Below are 20,876 nucleotides of genomic sequence, written 5' to 3' on the forward strand. Positions count from 1 at the left end.
TGATATGTTTATATGTATATAGAATATAGATATGAAAGTGAATCAAAAGTTAAAACGTGACTATTTGCTCGTAGCATTTCGAATAAATTGATGTCATTCACATGAGAATTTTTTCACTGACAAAAAATATGAATCAATTTGTTGTTTGGTTTAAAAATCAACTGTACCAGGCTTTATTTACATACCTACTCTGAACCAGCCGTTTATAATTTGTTAAAATATCGAAATAAATACTATGAAAACATTTGACACCAAAAAAAAATCTGCTTGAATTTTGCTTTTTAAAATATTTTTGTTACAAAAATACGGCAAATTATCCATTTCCAGTTGGAGTCGGCCTCCAATCTTACCTTATGCAGCTGAATAGCAGGAACTCGTGATATATATAAGATGGTCACCCATCCACAAAACAACCTCGGCAAGCGTAGCTTAACCTCAGCTGTTATTAACTAAGGCACGAGCTCCTCATCTACTTGGCAAATGCAAACATATTATTTAAGCCTTTTTCTATTTATGTTTAGATCGAGTTTGTGGACATGCACTACGGTACCGACGGCGGAGACGAAACAAACCCAGCATTGTTACGTCACTACCTGGACGAAATACGATGCTATAATCAAACATCAAAGGCCGGCTATTTTCTGGTAAGACAATACATTTTATTTATTTAAAATCTTTATTTTAATTTGGTAATTATTTTATTTTAGACATAAAACCTCATTGAAAGATAAAGTAATGTGATAGTTTACAGGCAATAAAAAGCAAAACTTTAAAAGTAAATTCGTTTTTTATAATGAACCTCACAGAAAACCACGAAACAAAAAGAAAATAATATTTAGTCAGTCATTTAATAAATGAACGAGCTATTTCATTGTTTAATTTTGCTGTGAAAAATATTATTTCAAAATAATCGGATTTAAAACAATAACATCATGTCCGAAATCGAAAAAATTGCTCTCTATGGTAAGTAGAATTCTACTTTTCATAATATTTCTGTCGAAATTTATAAATATTTTTTATATATTTTTTTTTTATAATATAGAAAATATTTTTATAAAATCGTACATAGGTACAGATTTAGACCTCTATTTTAAACTTGTCAAGTTACTAAATACCTTATAGTCATAAAATGGCGTATTTAACATCATCCCCGCGACTAATAACCCCACAATTACACCCCAAATATAAAATACAAGGTAAATTGAAGAGACTTTCCACTAATTATTTTTAATTGGAGTTGGTAATTCGAACTTAATAGCCCCTCGTTAGAATTTTTACATAATTTTTAATTACTAAGTGGTTGGAACAATTTAAAAACTTATACCGAAAATGAAAATGGAACGTTTTACAAAAGAAAAGTTCTTGAAATGGTTCTTCATTGAATTTTTAATACAAAAGAAGTGCTCGAACGACGTTCAGTCTGATATTATAAAAAGAATCGATACTAAGTTTTTGAAATAATGGTTTTTTTATGTCTTTTTACCTGACAAAAGACTATTAGTTAGCATAAAATAATAGTTCATTTTTAAAAGTAGTCGCCGTTTCACCTTATACCTATACAGCAATCTCACCTCGAATGTAACTATTAAAAAAACCTGAAATCATTTTATTTTTTAATTGTTTATTTTTCACCTTAGTGCCTCCTTGGTGGTGATCCATCGTCGTACCAGCCAGTGCTTCCGTACAAGATCCCTGAGACGACGTTTGAAGCGCTCATCAAGTCGGACTCGCCACAGTCTGCCATTGTTCGAGCTTGCTATAGGCTGAATGGCGATGGCAGCTACCATTTAGAAGGAGATGATAAGTGGTAAGTAAACTTACGATAAGAAGCAGTACTAATATTGACTTATAATAGTGTCTGTATGGGCAGAGTTAGAGTATAGCAATCAAGTGAAAATTTATCCAGAAATAACACGAAGTTCCTTATTATCACAAAGAGTCATAAAAACATTTTCATTATTCGAAAATACCCGTCAAACTATATAAAAGCGTACTTCCCTAACCAACAAAGATGTAATATTGTCGATATTAATCGTTCTCATCAAGGCCTTCCTTCCAATAGAACTCGTAAACAGACCCCGGACCCTCATTAACGGTTTACGTGAAAGCCTAAATTTTTCTTGACGGCAAACTTTATTATTGTATAATATTCTTTTATCATAAACTTTTGATTGTACCCCATAATTGTTCGTTGATTTTCTATTCAATAAATTTCAAAAAGAGTTTCATCATCCTTTATCACGTTTCATCCATTTAGGCCGTAACAATTTACGATCGTTGCCTAAAATAAATAATTTATCGTTGAGCCACGAAGGTTTTATTCATATAAATATATGTATAGCTCTGAGTACGTCCCACAGGTTATCTTTTATTGCGTCGACAGGGGAGGCCAAAAGATGAGGTTATAAAGAAGCAATACACGGCCAAGTAAATGGACCATTCTAAGAAATCGCACTCGTATACTATAATAGAACAAAGGAAGATCAAAATTGGCTCGTTAATAAGGGACTCTTGCCGTCTATGAGCGTCTGTGTATTTTCGTATTATGTAGTGTTTTGATAAGCGCGTAGAATAAACAAATACATGTAGTAAACAGGCATTTATTTATGGTGGAAACTGAGACAAATTGTGGTGTGTGTAAATTACATGTTATTTTTAGTATGATATCCTTACCTGACTGACAACAAATGGATTTTTAATGACTCATTAGCAACTAATCTTAAACAGTTTCTTTCGTTTCAATACGGTAAAGTAAGAGCGTATTGTCTCATAAATGACTTGATATTGTTACCATGAAAAACCCAATTACGTTTTATGACTACTTTAGAAGGAAGGAAACCCGACCATAGACCGCTTTGCTAACCCCATGTCCCTATTAATTACCGATTGGAATGCAGATAGTTCACTGTTATTCCACTAGAAATGCCCAAGATACAATGAAGTTAGTTTATTATAACCTACTGCGTCTATAGTATTCTATTGGTTTTAAAATATTAATTGAATTTCCTGGCTAAATTTTCCACACAAAAGGCAACCAAAAATATTTTTACAAATTCGTTCGGCTCTAAAAAACAATGCCATGTCGCTTGATGACTTGAATAGAGATGAACACACGTGCAAAACTATGTCCTTTGTATAAGCTATGCTGTTCAGATTGTCAGTCTTCCTATTCAAGAACGGATCGACAGATACCATTGTTTACCAAGTTTGACATGTAACGGCGAGATAATAGTTTTGGGACATGTGACGTGTCCCAAAACTGTCCCAAACTATGTTACGCTACTTAACTTCAAAACTTATAATTTAATTAATTTTGTAGTTTCAATTAATAACACATTGCGATAGCGCAATTCTCTACAGTCGGTACTGTCGAGTATTGAAAATTTGACATTTAAAATGTACTGCGAAAATAGTTCGTATGACGCCCGTTAGAGGCGCTGATCACCTTTTCATACAAAATTGAAAATTGTTCAATAGGGTAGGGTTTATTGTTTTTCTTTCCTAGTATTATAAATTTGTATTTTCCATCAGGTTCAGCGATTTGCTTGACCGAGAAGAACAGCGGAATCGTCTCGTGGAAGTCCAGAAGGCCTTCAACGCTACAGCGCTTGAAGCGTTGGGAAGTGGTACCGATGTCGCTGACCTATTAAAGAGTCCAGTGGAACTCCAATGCGAATTAGCTTTAGGTAATCATAAAATGTTATTTTTACTGTTCACCCATAAAAGATATTGTTAAGGATTAAGTTGCCTTTTAAGATTAAGTTGCCTTTGAAAAGCAGTTGTGGTTTATTGTGCCTTTTCATAAAAAAGTTTTTGGGTTAACACAAGGGTAATATGAGGCTGCTCTTTGTTATAAGGGACGATGTATTTCAGTGAATGTTTTATTACTAACCTATGGAAGGAAAATACAATTCAAAAGTTTTACTTTCTACACAGCATGAGACAGATTTTTACGCGTCGTAATGAAAATGGGTATTTGAAGAACTCAACAAATTATCCCGTAAAATGTTTTATAACATGCTGTGAAACAATTATTGTATTAAAACAGTCAAATCATAATACAAATTGATGAGTACAAAACCTATAATTAATTAGTTAGCACCAAACACGAACAATGAATGTCCAGTGCTGATAATTAATCTTCACTAAATAAAGGCGACCTAATCCAATTAATTTTCAATAGGGCTTCATAAAATTATTGCACGATAAAATCATCACAGGCTTTTGCTTTCCCTCCGATGTTGAGAAATAAAACAAAAGCGAGAGGGTACTACAGCTATATAATATAATTTTTTTTCTTAAAGTTGTAATAAAAGGTAAAGGTTAAAGTAAACTAAATTTTTAATAAGACTTGATTTTAACTGGCAAAACACAATGAAATTCAATTTCACTTTGACTTTCATACTTATGAATTTAAAGTGTCGGGGCCTTTAAAAAACGAATCACACTATAACGGAACACAAGCGAAAAATATTAATTTCCACCGAAATCCGTTTCCGAATTACATCTACGGAACCTTACGAACGTTATCGGGGAAAACTTAAAAAAAAGGTCCGTAGCTGCCCGATCCAATTACACGGAAACAACGGCGGGCCGCTTGAAAACCGTCGTGTTTTATTTGTTTGCAATAGGTATTACTAACATAAAGGATTTTACCTCTCTCCGGTTATAGCCGAGTATCCCACTTTCTGTTCACCCTATTGTTACAAACAATACATACTCGTGTGTTTTTACTCTGCTTCCATGTTTTTCCACAACTGATAAAGTTTATTCACAGTTTTATTTATCCCTTTATACTCTTTTGAGTTGGACATTTGAATTTACGTACCGTATTTTTGCAATGCATGGGATTTTTATAGTTTCACAGCAAGAAAACATGCTCATAAAACTTTTATGGAGCCTGATTCTCTTCGTACATCAGACTCATAAAGGAAATCGGGTATCGACTATAAATTATAACAATTGCTCATCGTAAAACTACTCACATACTATATCATAAAGGTAGAATTTTAAAACTAGAAGGCAATCCACTTGGATTGCATCATTATTGAGAGTAGGGTACAAGATAAAACACATTACGATCTATGAAAATTTACTTTTAAAACTTCTAGAGAAGTAGCTCATGTTGTTATCAAGGCATGATCGTATCCAAAAAATCTCATTGTAGGACTGTAGGCGTTGTCATACCTTTCACCAATTTCTCAAATAGTCTAGGTTCTTGGAAAACTAATAAAGGCATTGTTTCAGACCTCCTTTCAAACGGCAATCAGCCGAAGGGAATGATTGCTGTGTTTAGAGACATGCCGGACCCGGAGCCTGAAGACTCCAAGCTATCAGTTTTAGCTCACACGAGGTTAAAAGACCTGAGAAAAAGAATTGAAGAAACACTGCCTGACACGCATGTTATATGCTTAGAGTAAGTATTTACAAACAAACTTTATCAATTTCCAGTTCATAAGATAACTAATGTGACTGCCTCTGTGATGTAGTGGTTTAGGTTGCCACGCCGATACCACTGCGTTGGGAGGTCGTGGGTTCGATTCCTACACGGAACAATTATTTGTGCGAATAATGATTGTTTCGGGTCTGGTTGTACCTACATCGTGTCCGTTGTTTGTATTTTTGTAAAAAATCACCGCGACACAAGAGCAACTCTAAGTGGGGAAGTGGTCTTTTAAAAAAAAAAACAAGTGTGGTGAAACCAAGGCTTTATATTTATGCTGTATTTGTTTGCGTTTGTTAATATAATTAAAAAGCGAATGTAAAGTTATGGTTAAGGAGACTGTTACGTTTTTATCCATACACCGAAGGTTCGTTTTTCGTATGGAATAAATTTAAAAAAACTGCTTTACCCATATTTATCCGTAATTAGTATTTTTAACCCATTACTGACCCGCTGCGGAGCAAGCGTCTTCTCCCAAACGAAAGGGAAGAGTTAGGCATTGAGTATTAGTAATTAGTATACATAGCAAAAAATATAGATAAAAACTAAACTTATAGAATAACAAACATTATCTCCGACGATTATTATTCACACAAAAAATACATACATAACACCAGTAGTAATCATTTCTCTTCCATTGTGCAAATTCTCTAACTAAAGCTAAGAAAATAACAAATGTTTTTCTGACTTTCTATACTGCGAAGCTTTCCTTTGTCACATAGATATGATCCTATTTCTACGTACATATTACCAGTCAAGTTATGTCAAAGGGGCTTTAAGGAAAAGATTTTCTTCGTACAAAATCAAAACGGTTAATAGTTTATATACTTTTTCTTTCGTAAGAGTATCAAGAAAAAGCTCAATTGTTTTGTTTTGTTGTTTGTTTGGAACCCTTATCGATCAAAATAAAGAAAATTCCTACATTACTCTTATAAATTGTAGACGGTTTTTGTACATTAGTAGCACGATTTTCTACAGTCGGTACTATTGAGATTTTCATTTAAAATGTACTTCAAAAATAGTTCTTACGGCGTCCGCTAGTGGCGCTGATACATTCTTACAAAATTTTCCAGAAGCTATCCGTTAGTCCGTCGATAATAGTAGAGAATCGCGCCACAGACTTCTATACAAACATCAATAATACTTTTGGAACACAAAACCTCTGATTGAACCTTTAACCTTTTACAAAGTTATTTCTATAAACTTTGTGGTACTGAAATCAAAACTCATTAGGTTTGATGAATTTTTGAGGCTTTGTTTAAGTAAACTCATTAATTATAATTTTAATGTCAAGTTAAAAGTACATTAGTGATGAAGCAATGCACTTAAAATTAATACGAATGAAGTAATTTATTATAAGTTTTGACGGAGACATAATTAAACACAAAAAGTTTAAGAGTCTTACGTAAAACTTGCTGTAAATAAAACATCTGAACTTAGTAAATTAATTACTTCAATTATGAGCGTTATCATAAAAATAAGTTGATCAATAAACATAAAAGCTCGGTTTATATTTTGTAGTAAATATAAATAACACAAGAAATTTTATAGATCAGCGTCAGCAGAATCGTCAAGAACAGACGCTGCGTCAGACAACGACGAGAAATTGGCCCCTTTAAGAGAAAAAGTGCAAATTGTTGTCAATTCACTAGTCGACGACAGCCTTAGCACCGAGCCCGATCAGGGGAAGGGAAGAAAAAAGACTGTACAGGTAATAATCTAACAACATAGTAATTAATGTTCTGTGATAAATATACTGTTATTTTATTTATGTCCAACGTAGTCTGTGAACATACTTTAATGAAGAAACAGTAAAATTTAATATCGATGCTCTAAATTTTCAAGACTCAAATATCGGGAAAACTTTACCGTCGTTCGAGTGACAACTTTTCGCGCATGAATAACTCATTGAATTTCATTTTAACTTGCAGGAAGTATTTCTGGAACACATCACTCATCTTAGGATATGTATAGAACATAATCGTTTGTATAAGGTTAACGTTAAGCAAATTGAAGAAGCAGCCAAAAGTATTCTAAATAACGCTAAGGAAAATTACGACAATCGCTCTCGGCATCCACCGACTTTAATATACGGCCCCGACGCTTCAGGAAAAAGCACCCTGTTGACACATTTATACTTCAAATGCGAAGAAATATTCCCGAAACCCGTTCTGAGGATAGTAAGATTTTCCGCTTCCACACCGAGATCGGCCTATAACTTGGAACTCTTGAGAGTGATGTGTCAACAAATATCGATAATTTTAAACATTCCCGAAGGTTACTTGCCAAAAGATGCGAGTTTTGATCCTCTTTACATAAATAATTGGTTCCAAAGTCTACTTAGGAAATGTGAAGAGATGGAAAATGAAATTTTGTTGATATTCATTGATAATGTGCACAGAGTGAATCCTTTGGAGTGTGATATAGTGACGGGGCTATCTTGGCTGCCAATGTCGTTGCCAAGAAACGTGTTCCTAGTTTGTACGAGTGCCGTATCTTTGGACCAACTGCAACTGACACCGGCGCAAAAAGAAAAGTTTAAAGTTCAGAACTGCTACTATTTGTTAGACGCGATAGAGGAGACCCCGGAGAATAATAGCTATGGAGACTTTATTGATGGTGCCTTCGATAACTTAGAAGTTGCCTTCGGTTCTAAAGCGTTTAGTAAATTAGCGAGTAAGTAAATACATTGTGTCTATTTCATTGCTTGCAAAGACCGTTGCCGAGTTTATACCGGTGGTCGAACAAGATCAATGGGTCAAGTGAACTGTTTATACGTTTGCAGGTTACATAACGTGTTCGGAATTTGGACTGACAGAGCTAGAGTTATTAGAACTGTTGATGCCGACGAGTAACAGTGACGCGGTGATCACGTTAAAAGAAGCCAATTTCAACTTCTCTACCATCTGCGTTGCTAAATATATGATGAGTAAGTTTGATTCAACCTGATTATTTCTTTGAATATGAACTGTAAATTTTGATAGATTTTAGATTTAAAAACACTGTGCTTCGGTAGTTAAAAGCTTAAGCCCACCATACTGGTCTAGAGCGAGAATGGTTTTCAGTAATTCTCTACAACTGGTACTATCCAATATCGCGAATTTGAAATTTACAATGAAAAATAAATGGTTCCTTCGGCGCCTGCTACAAATGCTGAAAAGATTTTGTAGATAGTTAGGTGGTCTTCGATTGTCAATCAGAACTTTCAGGCATGCAAAGTTTCACAAGAATGTTTTGTCTACCGTAAGTAACAATACAGAAGAAAATTTAAAAACATGTCCTAACGATGAGTTTTTGTCAACAGAGAGCCTAATATCGGAGAACGTAGTATCGGGTCGGTGCACGTGGCGCTGGCGCGCGGCGGCGGCCGGCTCGCGTGCGCGCCGCCGCTACGTGCGCTCGCAGGCCGCGCTGCGCGATGCGCACTCCGACCTCGCCGCGTTGCACTTCGCCAACTTCCTACACGACGCTGATGATACAGACACTTCTGAAGCGCAGGAACCTGGTGAGTTGCACTACAACATATAGCTTCTTTTAAAAACTTACAGAGCTTTTTGGTTATAGATATAAATTCCGTTTTAGAGCATGTTTTGTGTGTGCAGGAAGCAAAACATTTACAAACTGTCGGAAGAGAATTGTTCACTGCCAACTCCTATGAGAATGTAACCCGTGATTTTGTTTGTAAGCCTAATTAAAAAAAAATCTTAAACTATCGGATGAGTACCTTCCGAATAAATTGTCGCATTCATCTGCCACCGAATGACTGCAAACGTGTGCATCAAAAATGCGAGAAAATAGAGTTCACCACGACACGATGAAACACGTTATAACATAGTAAATCACTGCTAGCCACGTTTTTTTAAAACAGCAAAGAACAGCGGCGCATATAACGTAGCCCCAAAATTTTTATTTCGTGACGAACAGAATTTGGTTTCCAAGGAAACGTTTGAAGTAATTAAAAGCTGCTGGAAAAATTGGCTGAAAAATTTCTCCGAATAGAAATCCATTCATTTCTCCGCTAGAAAATTGAAATGTCGCGTACCGTATATTGAATGAACACGAACTTTTATTTTTATCACGAAACGACGTAGAAAAGAACAAAAATAACTTTTTCGAGAAAGTTGAATAGCCAAAGAGCCGAAAATGTATTTAAGACAAGCACATTGTGACTTTGTTACTTACCTTTCTCATCACGGACAAGCGTTGAATAACATTCGCCCAAAACATCAAAGAAAAGCTAGAGGAGTACGTGTCGCAAAATACACAAAATGTAAAACTGCCTTTCATTCCTCTTTGATTGAATTCCTTCGCTATTGTACTTCCACACACAAAGAAAGCGCCTTCAAATATCCCAAATGGTGAAACCAAACCTTTCACGGAGAAAGCAGATAATATTTTCTCTTCTATCAATTCAGTGAGGTTTTCGAGGCGGTATCGGATTTTATTGTTTACGTGAGATTGCAAACTTGAAATTTTTCACATGTAAAATAAATTCAAATGTGAAAATATTTTTCAATAGTTTTGCTGTACTTCGACGTATCGAATAAAGTCTCGATGCAAATAGACTTGTTTTATTTTTATATGCTGTGTATCTTTTTACAATATTGCGCGAAGCTTTGCAGTTAATTTACGAGCCGGCTTTTTATCGGATTATTTTCTACAAAACGAAATTACTTGGATATTTGCTGTTTGTTAAAGTTGGAATAGTATTTTCAATTCACTTACGCCGATACGAGCAATGTGAATATCAATAGCACTTTGTCATAGTATTCTCATCACGTCACTCACGTCTTTTTTGTTGTATTAGGTTGTGTGGATGACGACGACGCGCTGCTAGACTCGACTCCGTTCCACTCAGCAAGTAGAACAGCTGCAGCCTTCACACAACGACATGTTGAAGAGTCCTGGCTGCATTTATTACTTGCGGGAGACTTCTCCAAGCTGAAGGACCTTACTGTCTGCAATTTCGACTTTTTACTAGCCGCGGTAAGTATCGCCGTCTGCGTTATTATTTAGAACAATTGATAGACAAGATGTTTTCAAATTAATACGTTTTATAAAGCGCGCTTTGTCACTTATAGTAGTTTTTATGACTTTAGATACAACCCTACAAAAGGGTACGATCAATAAGTCTTATTAAGGTAGGTTCTGTGGGTTAGTTCTGAACTAAATCGATTTATCATAAGTCAGAAAGTTTTTTTATTTAGGTACATATGAACTATGAGATATTAATGTGGCTTTCTGTAATTGGATTAACAAGACAAATAACACAGCACGAGGCAGTCTAAAAGCTCGTGTACCAAAACATTTTACTTATCCATGAATACTAAAATCACTTCTAATTTTGTATACAAGGATAGGTAGCTCTTTACACGCAAACGCTATTAAGATATGTATTTTGATAAAACATTCAATTTAAGCAATTTCGTTTATTTTGAGTAGTGGTGTAATTTCCTGCGTCGTTACCACCAAACTCATCAAGCTTAATTGGCTGAACGTTTTTGTAGTACGACAAACTTTGGTGTCCATTTCAAAGGTGTAATTAGAAAGGTATGTTTTCAAAGTTCGTGAAACAGAGTGCCTTTACTGTAAGAATGAACATTAAATATTTAAATACTGAAATGACCATTGGAGGACAACAATGGGCAACATGTAATGAAACAATTTAGATTATTTGGACCTATATTAAGTTATTTAATAAATGAAAGGAATTAAACATAAATAAAATTAAAATAAGGCATCATAAAATATCTCCGCATCGCATCCTATATTAAGTGTATTTTTTACAGAAATGCTATGATGATATTATAATGAAGACTGACGAATAGAAAGATCAGAAGAGTCAGTCACGGACAGAAACATGTAAACTCTCTGTTACATTTTAACCCGTATATTTTTTATGAAAATTATTTTGACTTAATTATTCTTTTACTATATAATAAATACACAGTGATTGACAAATTACTTTGAAGTTAAAAACAGTACTCATTTTAGTATTTCATTGTATATTTCTGCTTGATATAGTATATGTAATAACGTAATACGAGAGAGGTTTTAAGTAGGGCGCAAACTTGTGAATGCAATGCGGGCACAGAATTGTGAGAGAGCCAACAGCCGCAATGAACCTAATACGCTACTATGAGAGTGTACAGGTTACAGATGTAAAACCTCTCAAATTGCAGGGGTTTTTTTAATTACCACAATTCTGCGCGTGATGATGATCGTAGAAAGGTTTTCTGGCATAAAAAGTATCCAGTTTCTGTGTTAACCCAAACCTATACCTCTTTACCCTCTTACAATACGTGGTTTGTTCTCGCGTAATAATTTAAAAGCCTTACGAAGTTTAATTTTGCAATTATTTTCAACATAAAATATAATATAATATTTAATGAGGAACCAGCCATCTAGTTTCATATAAATAAAACAGACATAAGGTAATTAGTATAGTATTTCCAATAAATCTTCAAGCGAAGATAAAGCTATCTTAATCCCCGTAACACCATGTAAACATAAAAGAAAAGAATCCGAAGCGTGTATACAACCAGTATGTTAACAACTCATGATGAATCGGTCAGCGATAATTACTCGATATTACGGTGACACAATGCGATCATGTCGTCCTCGTTTATTCCCGGTTAATCAGGGATAAAGGATGTTTGTAATCGATATTTATTTACTAGCGTTTGCGAGTTATTCTTATGATCGCTAGTAGTTTCTAAGTATGTGTAATAGAAGTTGAGGCACTAATGACCGGTTTCTGAGGTACATTTATTTTAACGCTAAATGTACCTAAGAAAAGTAGTTAACACTAGATCATGATTTTAGGCTTTTTTATTTTAATGTACTTATCGATCAAACTGTAACTTCTCCAACTTAATGAAAAGTTAAATATATATACAATATACAAGCGTGTAAGACATCTATCAATCAATCGCTTCCTTCAAAAGCTATGGATGACTTTATACATAGTCTACATGTTTAACTTGGTTTATGGGCCTAAAATACCTGCTAATATAAACTGTTTCATCCAAACAGGTACAAACCGTGACGATATCGTATCTCCGCTGCATACTTGAACACGTTCGGTGTTACATTCTGGACCGCGATGTGGAACTCGTGTATGGAGCTGTAAGGAAAGCCAGTGATATCCTTACTAGGGATCCTATGCAGTTGGGAGCTCAGGTAAATATTGTATTATGTACTTTTTATTATAATTAGTTCTCTATAGAAATAAAATTAATTACCGAAATGTACTTTTTTATATGTTTGTAACTGTGGGGCAATGTTTGTATGGGATCGATGGGATTAAAATTCCCGTGAGAATGGATTAAACGGGATAACTTTGTTATATACCCGGACGAAGGCGGGCCATCCTGATAGTTTTTTTTTTGTTTTCTGTATAACATTTTAAAGGTTTATTACTTGTTTAAACCTTAAGTCAAATAGTTTTCTTCTTCCCTTCAGAAGTGTGCTTAGATATCATTGTAAATTGTACCGTGAAAAGTCATAAAGCAATATATAAATTGAAAAACCGAAACACAATACGACCAATGATTCAACAAAATCGTAAAATTCTCCCCAAGCGGACGATCCAAATGTGTGTCAGAAATTCAGTTCGCGAATCAAATATCAATCAACAAAATGCCCTCCACGTCAGCACAGGCCACAAAGCCCTTTAACGAGTCTCAATAAGTCTTTGTTCATGTCGAACTTTGGAAATTGGTTTATCGTACACTCATAAATTGTATAGCTATAAAGTATAGTACAATTTGATATGCGAAGTTAAGGAAGGGTTGTGTGGAATGAGGAAATGCCTGAGGTTATTCAATTACTGTCATAATGCCGTAAAGTTCTGTTTTTGTTCTGAAATAATAAAAAGACAATAAAAAATGTATTATACTTAGTTGATTTTTTATGAATAATTTATGGGAATATATTGATTAACATTCGATATGAAATAACTATATTTTTACGTATCTCGGGATTTTTTTACCGTTCACTTAATGGTATACAGTAGCGCGATTCTCTACCACTATCGATTCCCGAAAAAATAGCGGGAAATTTTGTATGAAAATCATCAGCGCCTCTAGTGAGCGCAGTAGGAATAGGAGTGCATTTTGAATGTCAAACTCAAGATGCCCAATACCAACTGTAGAGAATCGCGCTACCAGTCCACAAAATCATTTTTCTTTTGTTTTCTCTATAAAACTTTGTGCTCAATACTCAACTGTATATGTTTTGTTAATAGATAATAGCATGGCTGCGCCCTGCGGTGGCGCGTCGCGGTGTTTTAGCAACACTTGTGACCGCTGCCATGGCTTGGTGCGATGGTTACGACAAACCATTATTAGTACCGCTTAATGGATGGTGAGTTTTATATTTACTTGTATCTTTTAATTCAGTGGCAAAGTAATATTGACTGGCGCCAATTATAGCGCAATTAACAAGTATTAATACTTGAGGATCGAATGTTGACTTTCTTGAAAGTGTATCCTTTAGACATTTTAATGATTAAAGAGCAGATTAGAATCCATGTAGTAACGTCAATAGCTAAAAACTAAATTACAAGCAGTTAGATATCGCCTTTCTGCCCCAGTATGTTTAATAACAAAAAAACCTTTGAAGATAACTATTAAAAACATATTTCACTGAATTGTAATATTGAGTCCATACCCAAAAAACGCGTCCATTAGTGGAAACAACAGCGGTACATTTTATACAAAAGTTTTCCAAATAACAGACAAGCACAAACAGCACGGGCCTTTGTTTTATAGTAGGAACATAGACTACGTAGTACTCCTTCCTTATTTGTCATCACATCGCAAGTTGTTCGTTTACCCGTCACGCAACCGGCTTGCGATCGCGTGCCTTTACTTCGGAACTGAACAAATGGCCGATTAACCTATCTCTACATCAAAACGGATACCGATATCATTGTAATGAGACGTTAATTAACATTAACGGCTTTGTAAACATGCTATTACACTATGAGGTGACCAAATAATAGTAATAGTTTGAGTTAACCTCGATGATCGTAGCTTGCTCGGCACTAGTTGTTCGGCATTTTATAAAAGGTTTTTAGTAGGTGAATAGTTCACCTACTAAAAACCTTTTATAATTGATACTATAATTTAAGTCGGCAATATTATAGTGTGTTTGACAATTGTGTAGACAATTTCTATGTACAATTTATTTTGATCACCAAATACTGGACACGAAGTCAATATAATAGTATCAAGAGATTTACTATCTAGAGGCTACAGCAAGTACGAAATTACTTGGAAGGCATTTATAGATTTGTGAAAACTAATGAATAAACATGAAAGCATAGATTGTAACGGTAAAATCACCTACCGAATTTGACTATCATAAGTGTCTGTACTTGACCTAATGAATCAATAATTTAATTTTTGGTTAGAAATTAGATTGATCAAAAACAATACTATCTCTAAACTAAATTCGCTTTCAATTCACCAATCAAAACATGTATCTAGCACAAAACACCGCAACAGAGAGATATACATAAGTTGGTGGTTTTAGCCATTGATTTACACGTCAAATACACTACCGAACCAGTTTCATCGGATTGAACGCACAAATACATTTAGAAACATCTGTTTACGAAGAGAACGTTTATATTAAAATTTTATCCATTTCAACACTATAAGCGGCTTTTATGTTCATTAAGGCAGGACATTAGAAAAATTATAATTGAAACTATTTCTAGAAAAGTCTATGTAAGTTTGTAAAGATCTTTGATTTTGTTTGTGAGTTAATTAGCAAAACGGTGACCTTTTATCATTAATAGTTTCAAATAATTAAGCTTTTTCAGTATTATGTTTTAAGTTTTAATTATCTTCTACTTTTGGATGTATGGATGCGAATGAAGCAAGAAAGTTTGTAGAGATTGTATCAAGTGGCGTTATTGGGACTCTGCCTACCCCTATGGAAAAATGGCGCTAATTTATGTACATACCTGTACTAAATCATTAGCTTCAAATATATTAACGTCGTCAAAAAATAGGTTTTAAATTAAAAGTTAGCTAATAAATTACAAATGACGGTTATCGAGTATCCACATAGTACCTAACACGTGAATTGATGATGTAATCCGTAGCACGTGTAACAAGGTCTAGATCGTCATAAAATAGCGTAACTCATTCAATTACAAATATTGGGCACTCGGCTCGAATTGGACGCGACCAACCGCACCTGATCACATACAGCCTTCCATTTTGTTTTGATAATGGAGATGCTTTTTCAAATTCTGTTGGGTTTTAAATTGGATTGGACTGAGAACTTTGTTGTGAATAACATTTGTATATTCTCCCTTAAAGACAGTTTCAAACGCTTTAACAGTAATATACTTATCTACAGAACTATGAAAATTACGATTACTTATACGACCTATCTTAGAGGCTTTATAAATATAAGTACACGTCTACATTTGATGTGTAAATTGAATAACAAATATCTGAAAAGAATCAAACAAAATTGTTTCATTTGAAGGAAAATGTAATTGAGTAAAAAAGTCCGCAGTCGCACAATAAGTTATATGCCGTATTTTTTCTGTGCATTCGCTTCGTACATAAAATAAACGAATCACGTTTTGTTGCTAACTCACTTACGGATCGCGATGCGAATAATTCCATAAAGGTGCGATCCTATATTTGGCGAGATGGCACGCATGGGAATAAGGGTATTTGGCCAACAATGGAGCACTGAACTTCGCACACAGTTTCGTAGACTGTATCAAAACACACCGTGAAAATGGCTTTGAAAACGCAAATGGAGGCTTCAAATACGCATTAGGCACTTGTGTGATGTTTGATCGCTTTAGGCTTCTGAATACACGATGCGTTAATGTTCCGTATGCATATTTAAATCTTTTTAGTAACATGCTGTAACAAAAGGCTAAGGCTTCGCAAATACTTGCAAATTTCTATTCCAGGTATTTAGCGAATCGTTTTAAATATTAGATTTTCTGAATTGCTATTTTAGCTAATTTGCTGATGAAAATAACAGCACGAAATAATATCAATATTTAATATCACCCCATTCCTATAGCGTCACCGCAAATAATTAATTGTTGGTTTATCGAAATTAGTTTCCATAATTTCGTTCACAACTACATTTTAATCACTTTGACGGATCACTTTTCGAGACCCTACGTATAATTATTCCGCCATAATTTTATTATCCATTTGAAATTGAACCGGCGAGCAATTAATTTATAATTGCATAATAGTAGGTACCTGGTATAATTATGTTCTTATCGTGAATAACTAAGATCTTAATTACTTGGTACAATAGAACATTCGCGTATAGTTTAATATTACACAATATAGAAAGTATCTTAGCAATAATTGATTTACTTTAACTTTTCAAACGTCATAATAGTTTGTTGGATTACATCGTCGTTTGAAAAGATCAGTAAACATAAAATATATTATTATTCTCAAACGAGTTCTGCCCTAAACGGATCTCTTAGTATGACCTTTCCACCCCAACAGCCCACGCCACTGTTAATTAACTTGTTAATCGTTTTGCTTATATATCCCATTAAGTTTTTCGGAATGAATGTTCTCGGGGACAGCGGGAACAAGCTCCCCTGCCCATAGACGATTATCCTTAATGAGAAAATTCAGGAAAAATAATCGCGTCGGAATGAAGAAAAAATATGTTCCAGCCTTATCTTTTGTGACAGTATCAAGTTATATTTTTATTAAAGGCCATTTTTGTCTACTCATTTAACAGAGGCCATTTATTAAAATGATCAAAGGACGGACATAATTCCTTTTTCCGCTGCTATATTAAACTGTAAATGAAATGATCCGGTAACATTGAACTTGGAACAGAATGATTTATAATGGACTCCGGTGACATTTTTCCTGTTGAATTAGGCGTGTTTATTTTTAAAAAATGCCTGACGAATATTTATTTGTATTTCATATCGGACACGCATAAAATACGATTTATGACAACAAACATTTTAAGATCGCAATATAAGATACGAAATACCCAACCATATGACTGCTCTGCATAGGCTAATCGCAGATTCCTCACAAAAATAATAAGAATACGAACGTTTGTAGTAAAGATCTTATTATTTATTTTCCCTCTAGGCTACAACCACCGATAGCTTCAACAGTCCGCGTCGTGTCGGTCGGTGGTTCAACTCCCGGCGCCGGCGCAAGATTGCTCCAACTGGCGCCTTCTGGCCAGCATCTAGTGCTGGCGCCATCTGCTGGAGACCCTCAACTATGGCACGTCATGTCTAACTCCAGGGTACACACGTTTAAAGGTGAGTTTTTAAACGATTCAAATATTAATATTTCTTTATAAAACGCAAAGATATAAAATCGCTCAGAAGGAATCAATAGCATCAAAATTTCGAACAAAATTATATGTGATTGTAATGCCATTTATTTCAAAACCATACAGAACGAGAGCTAGTTCAATGAGTGTTTTTGACAGCGGTTGATTCAGATGGCTGGTTAACATGTTTGTTGATTTACATTAGAAACAATATAATATGTCTGTAGATGTGTATTATTACAAGAATCGGAACCCAGTAACTACAATTTCAGGAAGTGCCATTTAAAAATAATGCAATTACTATTTGACTGAACACATTGTCAAAACATAGGATTATTTTACGTTAATAAAACCTAAATTCATTTCTATAAACAAATCATTTTTAAATTCATATATTTAATCAATAAAATAGATATAAAATTTTCCGTTCGTATCGTATTTCTGTAACAAAACAACCATGTTTCAAATTGTCGTTGGCTAGCATCTGGCAGATTAAGACATAGCAAAGACACAGATGGTATAGGTATGGATTCCAATATCCCGCATAGATGGCTAGCTGGCCAATCGGCTCTCAGCACTGCAATGAATCTATTTCCTTTCATCGATTCCTATGGTTGTGCGGAAATTGTTGTCCAGGATCTGTGTAGAAAATTACATTCTGTTTGAGTTCTTTTGTTGAAGAGATTTTTTAAAACTGAATCTTAGGTACTGTAATAATGGGATTTTATAATTTGAGAGGAATTGATGCGCGTATACATGATACAAATAAAACAAATACTCTCAACAGGTACGCAAACAACTCCTACGATTCTATTTCTGTATTTATTGTTACAAGCTTTTTCCTTTCAAAGTAATCCAATACTCAAAGTTGTGTTTACTTTAAGGGACTTTCGTACGAGTAATACAATACGTATTTAATCAATACATATTGGCTCCCACGCATCACTAACAGAATCAACATAATGGAACATTTGTAATTATCTTGATTGTAAAGCTATCGTCATTATTGTACACTCACTCGCGTGGAAATTGGATTGTATCTCTGATTTCCGAAGCCCAACATTGGTTTACATTTACGACTGCCCTTTTACGGTATAATGAAATTTATAATCGAATTATACAAATATGAATCTCCATCGCTTTGTGTTTTATTCCACAAAAGCCTAATGGATACGGGTAATGCGGTTTTTCCATTAGACACTTTTATATTTATTGTTTGAAATGATTTATTTTCGGAACGTTTTCGGTTAGTCAAAATGGGGACAAAGAATTTAAAGACTTTGTTGTTCGCAAGGAACTTTATGGCGAAGTTTTTGGAACGCGTATAATAGTACCAGAAAGCGGCAAGTGAAAAGTTGGAAAGTAAAATGTATATTTTTTTACTGGAATGAAATATGCTTTAAGAATATTCAACTAAAAATATTAATCCGTAATTTCTTGCAATAATGTGAACAAAATCTTTATAAGGCATTGTTCCCCCCAAACTTACAGCTTTGAGCTTGCGATAAACTAGAGTGTATTTGTAGTGCTTAGTGGTAAAACATAACAGCTACACTATCTCGTTCGCCTGCGACCCTCAGCACAAAATACATGCTGGCACTACGCCATTAATTCACTAACTTACCGGATAGGATTTCAGAGTTTAGATTCTGTTTCATTTTCATACAAATTTAATACGGCAAATAGAATATTATGGGAGGAGATACTGTAAAACTTTGTTATGTAGCATATTCAAAGACAAAACTATTTACTCGTACGTAATTATGTATGTACTATGGGTGATGGTAAAACTGAAGAGCAATTAAAAAATCAAACACTGCAAATAAAATCATACACATAAAAAAACAGAATGTTATTTGACGATTTTCTCGTCGTATGAATACATACAAATAAGTGACAAAATAAACCTTTAAAAATAAAATTTCAAGGGAACCCGATATTTACTTATCTTGACACGCCGTAAATAATACAATTAATTTTATTACATCGTGGCGAAGCTGCCATTATCATGGTCTCTTTGTCGCTGGCATTATTTGCGACACATTAATCCTGAGCCATGAAAAGTGGAACAATGGCAGAATTTTGATGTCTACCTGTTACATTAAATTGTGAAAGATAGACGCGATGGAAACGGATTAAATGTAAGCTTTGTTGATGGGTTTGAGCGGGAGATTGTCGTGAATTATGCTGTGGTTTGGCAAGAATGGAGATGAAATATGGCTAGAGTTTCTTGGATTGTTCTGTAAAGTTAATTTTGAATATTATAAATCAACGGCAATACTTTTAAAAAAGCTCTAGAAAGCCACATTTTTTATTCGAAGCATGTTATAATATTATATGAGTTATTACAACATCCTCGGCTGCATCTTGGATCGTAAAATAGACACAATAAAAAGTTATTCTGTACAATTTTCAATAAACCTACTCATTCTTTCATACGTTTCCTCATTTCCTTTTCAATGGTAATGGAATGAGATGACACATTATACCGTTTCCTACGATACCAACCCTATTTTCATTTCAATTTGATACTCGCAAAAAGCCTACATCAAACCGACGTAGCCGAGCCTATACCAATGTTACCCATTTCCTCTCTAGGGCATTAAATCTGAAAAGGTAACGATGCAGGTTCAATCCGGTATAAGCAAGGAAATTTTGACACTCGGGCCCGACGGGCGGGTATCGTGATAATAATTTATCTGTGGGTTTGGCCCAAATACACTGACCCTTTCGGTCGTAGACCTACAGGGAGAGATAAACACTGGAAGATACGATTCTATCTGCACAAAGGCAGCTTACGTATCGTAAATTATACGAGCCAATTGTTTCGTAGCTCGAATCATAAGCAGAGTTCCTCAGTGACGTTAAATATTCGAGATACCGTTATCAAAGTGGGTAAATCTTAATACCAGAGTCCGTACAGGGAAGTCGAGAAATGATTTATGTCCATTTAGGAAGATAAAAATCCGATCGAAAGATTCGTTTTATGTGATTTATTCAGATTTTAGGTTTCAATAAAGAATGTATAACGTACCGATAATACTTTCATTGTGAAATCGAATAAAGCTCGTGTATGAAATCAAAAAAATATTCTATCTGAATGTATGTATTATTT

At 34.5% G+C, this 20,876-nt stretch overlaps 1 protein-coding gene across 1 annotated transcript in view; it reads left to right on the forward strand.

The window, feature by feature from the left end:
- Window positions 1-20,876, forward strand: part of LOC142973137 (protein qui-1) — a 108,486-nt gene that overhangs the window by 70,506 nt on the left and 17,104 nt on the right. The window contains exons 4-15 of the mRNA XM_076114715.1: window positions 522-644; window positions 1,638-1,807; window positions 3,532-3,686; window positions 5,248-5,416; window positions 6,995-7,154; window positions 7,375-8,119; window positions 8,229-8,372; window positions 8,748-8,948; window positions 10,251-10,429; window positions 12,479-12,625; window positions 13,692-13,810; window positions 17,569-17,747. Of these exons, the coding sequence (XP_075970830.1) occupies window positions 522-644; window positions 1,638-1,807; window positions 3,532-3,686; window positions 5,248-5,416; window positions 6,995-7,154; window positions 7,375-8,119; window positions 8,229-8,372; window positions 8,748-8,948; window positions 10,251-10,429; window positions 12,479-12,625; window positions 13,692-13,810; window positions 17,569-17,747 (2,491 nt within the window). The remainder of the gene's footprint in view (window positions 1-521; window positions 645-1,637; window positions 1,808-3,531; window positions 3,687-5,247; window positions 5,417-6,994; window positions 7,155-7,374; window positions 8,120-8,228; window positions 8,373-8,747; window positions 8,949-10,250; window positions 10,430-12,478; window positions 12,626-13,691; window positions 13,811-17,568; window positions 17,748-20,876) is intronic.

Source organism: Anticarsia gemmatalis, chromosome 5 (assembly GCF_050436995.1).
Source record: "Anticarsia gemmatalis isolate Benzon Research Colony breed Stoneville strain chromosome 5, ilAntGemm2 primary, whole genome shotgun sequence".
Taxonomy (NCBI): domain Eukaryota; kingdom Metazoa; phylum Arthropoda; class Insecta; order Lepidoptera; family Erebidae; genus Anticarsia; species Anticarsia gemmatalis.